We start from the raw sequence: 9,098 nt of genomic DNA on the forward strand, positions 1-9,098 counted from the left end.
CATGAGTATGTTAGCCTCTAAGTTTAAACAAACACACACCCAGTATTTGTCCACTGTTTTATTTCAGTATATGACAAACTGCAACAACAGGTCAGATAGCTCAACATGGCTCAATACTGCCATCACGTGGTCAAAGTGGATGAGGACAGCCATTTCATGAAAATCCTCATTTGGAATAAGATTCTCAACTACAACATATTAAAGCCTCAGAAATATACAGTTGACAAGTTGGTTTTGTGTAAAGACAGCATTTATTCCACCTTTCTTTCAATGGAAACATTAAATAGAACTTTATTCAGGATGACAGGTACATTTGTTTTCTCGACATGTTACAAACCAAGTGCTCCTAACTGCAGGACCCCTTTTCCTTTGATTTCTCTTCTACTAACAACAGTTAGATGTTAAAGATGTTTATGAGTGCTCCTCTGCCAGCTTCTCAGCCTTCTGGATGACTTCCTCGATGGGGCCGACCATGTAGAAAGCCTGCTCAGGCAGAGCATCGTACTCACCTAAAAAAGGGAAATAGAATAAAATATTTTAGTATTAAAGAATAGATTGAAATAGATGGTAGGGTTACAAGCAAGTCAAGAGCAATGTGAATATCTCATCGGTTACTAATACACTCACCGCCAAGGATGCTCTGGAAGCCCTTGATGGTTTCCTTGAGGGGCACAAGTTTGCCCATGTGACCGGTGAAGACCTCAGCCACCTGGAAGGGCTGGGACAGGAAACGCTGGATCTTACGGGCACGGGCCACAGTCAGCTTGTCCTCCTCAGACAACTCATCCATACCCAAAATGGCAATGATATCCTGCAGGGATTTGTAGTCCTATAAGAGGAAGGTAATCAGAATGGATTAGCTTGAGAAACGCTTAATGAATCTGTCAAAAAAAAAAAAGAAAATATGAATTGTCAAGTTCTGCACCTGAAGGATTTTCTGCACGCCACGAGCAACATCGTAGTGCTCAGATCCGACAATGTTGGGGTCCATGATACGGGAGGTTGAGTCCAGGGGGTCGACAGCGGGGTAGATACCCAGCTCAGCGATGGCACGGGACAACACAGTGGTGGCGTCCAAGTGAGCAAAGGTGGTGGCGGGGGCAGGGTCAGTCAAATCGTCAGCGGGCACATAGATGGCCTGGTGGGGAAAACTTGGACTTTAGTCACTGTAAGTACTAATACTAGACTTGTGACTATGTAGATACTGAACCAGTGTACTGGCACAATGCTGCTTAAGTCAGTTATACTTTTTAAACTCACTATTTACCTGCACAGATGTGATTGAACCCTTCTTGGTTGTGGTGATTCTCTCCTGCATGGTACCCATGTCAGTGGCCAGAGTGGGCTGGTAACCCACAGCAGAGGGGATACGACCCAGCAGAGCAGACACCTGAGAAATAAACATGACTTTAGTCAACCTCAAGTCTCAGCTAAATCTGATTATTCAAATCAAGTTAAGTTGTTTTATTGTTATGCTGCACACAACTGGAACAAACTACCAGCAGAACTGAAATCAGCCCAACTGTGAACATTTTTAAACCCAGGTTAAAAACACTTCTCTTTTCCTGTGCTTAGTTACTGCGATTGAGCTTTTTTTTTTAAGAGCACTTTAAATTTTATTTGAAATTTTATTTATTTTTCATTTGCACTATGTCCTTTTAATGATTCTAAAGCTAATTATTTTATGCTTCAATCTTATATTTAATGCTCTTTTCTAGCATTTTATTTCTCTCTATTTTTCTGTACTTTGTTTTTATTATTAGTGTGGGGGTGGGGGGTTAATTGTATGTTTTAATGTTTCTCAAATTACATGTTTTTCTGTTTTATGTAAAGCACATTGAGTTGCCATTGTGTATGAAATGCACTATAAATAAAACTGCCTTGCAATATTTAAGAAAATCTACATTTGAAAGTCAATGTTGTTCCCTTTAAGATTTAACTGTTATTTTGCATTTATCTTATGATTCTCAGGGAAACACCTGCTGCCCTTGAACGACAATACTAACCTCAGAGCCAGCCTGTGTGAAACGGAAGATGTTGTCGATGAAGAGCAGCACATCCTGACCCTCCTGGTCACGGAAGTACTCAGCCACAGTCAGTCCAGTCAGAGCCACTCTGGCACGGGCACCGGGGGGCTCGTTCATCTGTCCGTACACCAGCGCCACCTAGCAAGGAAGAGAGGTCAGTGTTAGATGCCATGATGAATACGGTCCCCCCTTTAAAATCTCACAAATCGAAGTTGTAATTTATTCTAGAGCTGTCCACAATTCTCACCTTGGAGGTGGTGTCCTTCAGGTTGATGACACCAGACTCAATCATTTCATGGTACAAGTCATTTCCCTCACGGGTACGCTCTCCCACACCGGCAAACACGGAGTAACCACCATGGGCCTTGGCCACATTGTTAATCAGCTCCATGATCAACACAGTCTTGCCCACACCAGCACCACCGAACAGACCTGTGAGCAAGCAGAGAGTCAGGTAAGCATGACAAAAACTGATTTCATGATATTACAAAGTTGCATGCCCAAGTCTATCATGAGCAGTCACTAGTTCTTTTTCACATACCAATCTTTCCTCCCTTGGCGTAGGGGGCAAGCAGGTCCACAACCTTGATGCCAGTAACCAGAATCTCCTGCTCCACACTCATGTCAGTGAATTCAGGGGCTTCAGCGTGGATGGGTGCAGTCCTGTGGGGGAAAGAAAGAAAAATATTCAGGTAACTTCATTAATCAAAGTGCAAAAGACCTTTAAACTCATTCTGAATGCTCCTTTATGCTTCGTGTGACAAGCTCCTAGCTGAATACTGACCTCATAATTTAATTATATTAAAAGATGTGTTTTGCTCATTGTGGAAGTCATTACATTAAATCAATAATGTTATTTTGACTTTGAGCTTACTGCTTGGTGGAGATGGGGCCTCTCTCATCAATGGGCTCGCCAATGACATTCATAATCCTGCCCAGAGTCTCGGGACCCACTGGGATTCTGATGGGGGCACCGGTGTCCAGAACTTTCTGTCCACGGACCAAACCTTCAGTACCATCCATAGCAATGGTACGCACTGTGTTCTCCCCTGAAGACACGAAGTAACTTGGGTTAATTTTCTATTTTAACAATTTCTTGTCTTCTGTCTATGTGTAAAAAGGGAACATGACTGAGGACTGTAATCCAGCTTGCTCACCAAGATGCTGTGCTACCTCCAGGACGAGCCTGGCCTCACGGCCAGCGACTTCCAGGGCGTTGAGGATGGGTGGGAGGCCCTCATCGAACTGGACGTCCACAACGGCACCGATGACAGCCACAATGCGCCCGTTGGCAGTGGCAGCAGCGGCGGCAGGTGCGACATAGTCTCTGCCTGTAAAGTAATGCATACAAGTGTGCTACAGTCATGACCTTGATGTGCCCCCTGGAGTTTTGTCTCCAATATTTACCACCCTGTGAGATGCTCTAGTTAGCCTCCAATTTGGGGTTACAGAAAACACCAATAATTATATTCAGCTGTAGAATTTGTGTTTCTCAACCACTTACATATAGAAGAAAAAGCATTAACAATGTTTTACCAACTTTCAGATTTGTGTATCCTTTACCTTGCTTATGAAAACTGAGAAGAGGATGATTTCACCACACCCAGACCACATTAGACCAGGTCCAGCTAAAACACCACTAGACTTAGACTTGTCAAACCAAAACTACATTATATTATTTTGATTTCTCAAAGCATAGTGGTTTTTAATCTGGACCTGGTCCAATATTGTCAAGATGTGAAAAAATTGAAACTCAACCTTTCAGTTTTCATAGATAGGAGTAGAAGTGTGTCTTAATGAGTCTCTGCAGTCTCCTTGTTAATCTAACCCCGATTTGACAGGTGTAGGTATAGTAGTTTCTAAGCTGGACCTGGGTTGAGACAAATCACACATGGGTTTATCTCTTGATATTCAAAATAGAGGTTTCACTGATCTGACATTGAGGTTTAAACAACATTAAGGCTTTTGCTTGACACTTAATCATAACAGGTTAAAACAAAGAACCAACTGCTAAATATTATTTAAAGCACTAGCAACTGCGTGTTTCAATGTCAAATGAATGTTGTTGGCCTACCATTAACTGTGATTCAGCTTTTTTAAAACAATTCTAATGCTCGAGCGACGCCCTACAAACGAAACAGTGAATGAACTTATGTTAAATATTGGTTGACTTTCGTTGATAGCAACTCTTTTAATATAAGGTTATGATACAAAGACTGACTACTGAATGAAGTGTAACGCATTTCGGGTTACACAACAGCTACACGACATAAGAGTATAGTCTTTAATGTTTTACAAGCGTCATTAGTATGGCTGTGTAAATTTAACGTGTCTTTACTACTACTAAATGACGTCTAACCTTGCTAATCTGCTAGCCTCGCACCGCCTCATGTCATTACACAAAGGTCATTGCTGCTTCCACATGAAAAACACAACCTGCTCATTTTCTGACACATGAAACCTATCAGTGGGGGTAAATATGTGCATGTGTATCCATTTGATATTTTGGAATAGCTCCAATACATTGCAATTTTGACATTTCAGCTTCAAGGCCTGCTAACGCCTTCAGCGTGTTGCTAGCCTAGCATGACGTTAGCCCTATGCAGTCCACTGACAAGCGCCTAAATGCGTCTTTTCTTAACAAGATTTCACTCCAAAAAGCACCGTGCATGAAATACTTACGTGAGAGGACTGCTGGAGATCCAACAAGAGCCTTCAGGGGCTGGACCCCAGGCTTGAGAGCCTGCAGAGCCCCGGTGCAACAGCGTCCCACAGCTCCTAACATGGTCAAAATGGCTGAAGGTGGAAAGAGACAGAGGAAATCAGCGCTTTATAATGAATGACCGGTGAGCGCTACTGCGCCTGCGTGCAACGTAAAAGGGCTGTACTGAGCATGCGTAGACCAGCTGACACTCTGTCCTCCACAGTCTGCCCCATTTGTCAGTAAATGTGACTGTTAAAGGTTAAACACAATGCAAGTCCTCTTTAAAATCTGCCTGTTCTTCAACTAATGTAGACATAGATAGGAGCAGCACCCTTTTTTGGTGTCATGGTTCCACAAGTACACAACGTCCCATATCAAGGGAAGTGCTGCACCCCCTGATTAACTTTGTGTTCAGTGCAGACACTATTTGCTTAGGTCACTGACAGCACCCTCATCCCCCAGAAATATGGCAAATACTTCCACAGTTGTGGGTTGTTGCTGACAGTATGTGCCAACCTTTCTAAACTTAAAGGCCCCCTCTGGACATGCTTTAAGATGTATATAAAATACTCTATTTGTGTCTAATAATTTGTGTCTGATTTGGTACCCCCCCCCCCCCCCCCCCAAAAAAAAAGTTAAATTATGTGGTTAGTTCCTTCTCCCTCATTAAAATTTTCAGACAATAAACATACAAATATTGTTTATTTATACAGGTTTTGGTTTTGAAGCCAACTTGACACATAGTGGCCAAACTGTGTAATTACAACATCACATGACACAATTGGGTCCAATTGACTTGCATTGTGAAAGAGAAGTGTGTAAATAAGTAGATACATTTTCTTGTGCATCACAACTCCTTCAAAATGACTAATTTCACTATCAGAATTTGATCCATTCGGTCCAATCACATTTGGCTACAAGAGCTGTATGATTTATCCTAATTCAAGAACGCCTCCTGTATAGGCCCAATGATCCAAAAGATTAGGTAGCTTTTTTTACTCTGAAGTCAAACTTTTTTAGCTTCACAACCAACCTTCATAGAAATGAATGGGGGATTCTGAACTGAAGGCTCAAGTTTGCCAGTTTGACTGTTGCAATCTTGGATTTTTGGAGCGAAAAATGACGGGAACTGACCATATTTGAATCAGAGGGTGTAGCTGACCCTAACGCTAGGTGCTTTTAAGTGAAAAACAGGGTTTAAACCATTTAAACAAAACCTACTGGAGAAATTGAACATCTTACTCCTTAGAGCAGTGGTTCTTTAAGTGGGGTCCAGGGACCCCCAAGGGTCCTTGAGGGTGTCCGCAATGAAAAGGGGAATAATTTATTTTCAATACCATTTGAAAGTAACACAATGACAGACTCTATGACTATATTGGTGATGGGTTTCATACACTTTCTATAATAAAATATCTAAAAAGAAAAACATCTCATTAGATGGGGGTCTGAGGCCTAATTTGAGTCAGTTTAGGGGTCCTTGGTATGACAAAGATTGAGAACCACTGAGAAGGACTTAGTACAACCAGATGCTAAGCAAGATTTTTAGGTGACCAAAATGCTACAATTAACTTTCATGAACCGAAAACACACTGAAATAACTCTGTGAATCTGTGGTTACATCGTGGCTACGTTACATAACCAACACTGTCGCCATAGTAGTGACTTGTCAATCACAAAGTTAACCAAGCACTAAGGCTGCCGACCTACACCTTTTTTTGAACCAAATCTTTATTGACAATTATATGTATTTACAAATATATCTTTAAATACCTCCAACTTTCCTTTGTTACATATAAGACACCATAGGTACAAACTAAATTGAAAAATCAAAAATAAACAGCAGAACACATAACAGTTGACAAATAAAACATATTTTGGTCCTGTTGAACATCCACATAGACCTGATCTAACCTTAGACAATAGTTACCATGAGATTTCCCAGTATGATACCTTTTCACCATGGAATTAAAATAGAAAAGCAGAATTTCATGTGGGACTCTTGACTGCATGTTTTTATATTAAGCATGGAAATGGGATAATGTGTGTCACTGTAATTCCATGTACAGAAGATAGGAGAGTACACTGGCATGAGCAGGAATGTCCAGACAGTGAGGTGAGTCCACCATTTTGACACTAGATGGTGCTGTTGCCCTAATATAGGCAGAATGTGTGCAGAGGAAGGTTTTGTGCAGGTTTATGCAAGTGTGTGTGTTTGACAAATGTAATGCTTTAATTGAAATATAAGAGGCTCAAATCAGTCCTTTTTAAAGCATAATGTACTATCAGTTTTTTGTTCACATATTCCGAACTAACAATGATTTCTGGTAGAATAGTCAATGTGGTCACATTGTAATAAATTCAATGCTTTGGTCTTTCAGGCTGTGTATGAGATTGTTCAACATTTAAAAGACACTCTATCTTAGCATACATATTCACAAGATTCTCTGAAATTCTCACATTAACTGTTAATATTTTTAGTTTTCTCCAGAGAAAAGTCAACCATCTAACTCATATTAACTCCAAATGGAAAGGCATCAGTTATATTTACTTGTTTACAAATTACAAATGTCAAAGATGGTAGTCATCCTTTATTGAAATATATACTAGATGTTCTCTGATTATTCTCAACTGTAAAGACTCCACAGACAGAAAAAGCACTATATTCTATGTAAAGTTAATCGAGTTCAGTGTTTGTAGTATATCAAAGATAGCCTTGATACCCCTTTTGGATTTCATTTAAAAGTGTTTCAAGACCATGCCTACAGATGTTTTGGATATCATTGTAACTGATTGAACAAGACCTGGCATCACCACTACCTACAGATGTCTCTCTGCTTATTTGCATGCATTGATACAGCTCTACTAGTCTGTATTTGTCCGTGACAGCATGCCACATATTTGAATTAAGCATCCTGCGCATGCCACAAAGTAAAGCCTGATGAGAGATAAGTGGGAATACTTTGTATTGCCAGGCTTTTGTGGCTGTGCTCTATTACCGGCACATGCAGGAGCAGATGATCATCACCCTAAAAGCCAATATAAAAACCATTTTTTAAATATCTTGTGGCAAAGTTGCTATGTAGCCTGTGGAGAAATGTTGAGACACGTGTTTCGCCAAAAACATTCCACATATTTCTCAATGTTGAGATAGACTGTGCTTGTGTTCAGGTATTGTTACTGTAGCTACAATAATCAAGGCTGCGTGAGTTCACAATAATGCAAGAGTGGTGATACAAGAATGGACATGTTTCTTCTCACAATCCAATGCAGTGGAGGCCAATGTGATCCTAGTTTAAACAGGTGTGCTTTATCCAACACATGAAATGTTTAATGACCTATATCATAGTGATCTGTGGAACATGCACTGTGTGTGATTCTAAAATAATAACTGTAAATATCTGTTTTGTATGTTTGCCATTGTTTAGTAGCTGTAAATATAACTGTAACTGCGTGCACTGTCTTGTAAAAACAGTGGTTAAGTCAAGTGTGACAGTGAATATACCTGGAGGGGTTGGAGAGTATCAAAGAGCTAAGTTGTGGCTTCCGTAGGGTGATAAAAAGAAAGAATTGCTTTGTTGTTCCTACTCTCTTCACACATTTTCCTAAGAAATGACTTGCTCATTAAATTCAAACTAGTGGCACTACATATAAAAACCCATGGTCTGCCCTTTGTTGAGGCCCCTAATTAGTGTCTAGATGTGCTCAGAGCATCACTGAACCTCTATTCAAACGTGGCCAAATGTTTCCCTTTCCAAACAATCTCAATTTTTGCAAAGTTAGAAAGAATCTGGTCATTGTGGTAGAAGGAAGTAGCGTTTGCCAATGCTTTTAATTGGAAAATTAATGTCCATATACATAAATCTATAGATTAAATCTTGTGACTATTTTGTTATGAGACTGGGTTGAATTACAGTACAGCCTAAAGAGGCTTTAGCGTGGCTATAGACTCTTCATTTTACTATAATAATAATAATAATAATGATAATAATGATTATTATATAATAAAGTGTTATATAATAAAGAATCAAGAAAAGCAATTCAAACTAAATTAAAACTTAAAACATACAAGAGAAACAAGCACTAAAACAATTTAAGGTGAGAGAAAGGCCCATTTAAACAGGTGAATCTTAAGCTGCTTTTTAAAACTAACCCAAACCCTACAGAAGCTGCAGATCTTTACCATAAACCCTACCTTCTCTTCAGGGGTGGGAGAACACATAGTTTGATGGATAGGCTTCTTTTAAGTGTTGCTGTAGCATTCATTTCCAACCAGGTTTCAGTCAAGCTGATTGTCTGTGATTAGGTCACTTATACAAAATTATGACATAACAATGACCTACTGGGTATATACAGATGGAGGGTCATAA

At 40.0% G+C, this 9,098-nt stretch overlaps 1 protein-coding gene across 1 annotated transcript; it reads right to left on the bottom strand.

The window, feature by feature from the left end:
- Positions 1-232: 232 nt before the first annotated feature.
- Positions 233-4,860, bottom strand: LOC128354092 (ATP synthase subunit beta, mitochondrial). Its single transcript, XM_053314340.1, has 10 exons — positions 4,710-4,860; positions 3,185-3,358; positions 2,902-3,076; positions 2,569-2,690; positions 2,275-2,459; positions 2,007-2,165; positions 1,268-1,390; positions 926-1,138; positions 628-829; positions 233-509 (listed from the first exon to the last, which is right to left on the bottom strand). The coding sequence occupies exons 1-10, from the start codon at positions 4,810-4,812 to the stop codon at positions 412-414; spliced, it is 1,554 nt and encodes a 517-aa protein (XP_053170315.1). The 5' UTR covers positions 4,813-4,860; the 3' UTR covers positions 233-411.
- Positions 4,861-9,098: the final 4,238 nt, after the last annotated feature.

This window comes from Scomber japonicus, chromosome 24, assembly GCF_027409825.1.
Source record: "Scomber japonicus isolate fScoJap1 chromosome 24, fScoJap1.pri, whole genome shotgun sequence".
Lineage (NCBI taxonomy): Eukaryota > Metazoa > Chordata > Actinopteri > Scombriformes > Scombridae > Scomber > Scomber japonicus.

Bases quoted from the DNA above. Each gene is read 5' to 3' on its own strand.
- LOC128354092 (XM_053314340.1), bottom strand. From the start codon at position 4,812: ATGTTAGGAGCTGTGGGACGCTGTTGCACCGGGGCTCTGCAGGCTCTC. The intron at 2,691-2,901 runs GTAAGCTCAAAG...TTTCCCCCACAG, and splicing joins GGCCCCATCTCCACCAAGCA to GACTGCACCCATCCACGCTG. The intron at 2,460-2,568 runs GTATGTGAAAAA...GCTTGCTCACAG, and splicing joins CGCCAAGGGAGGAAAGATTG to GTCTGTTCGGTGGTGCTGGT.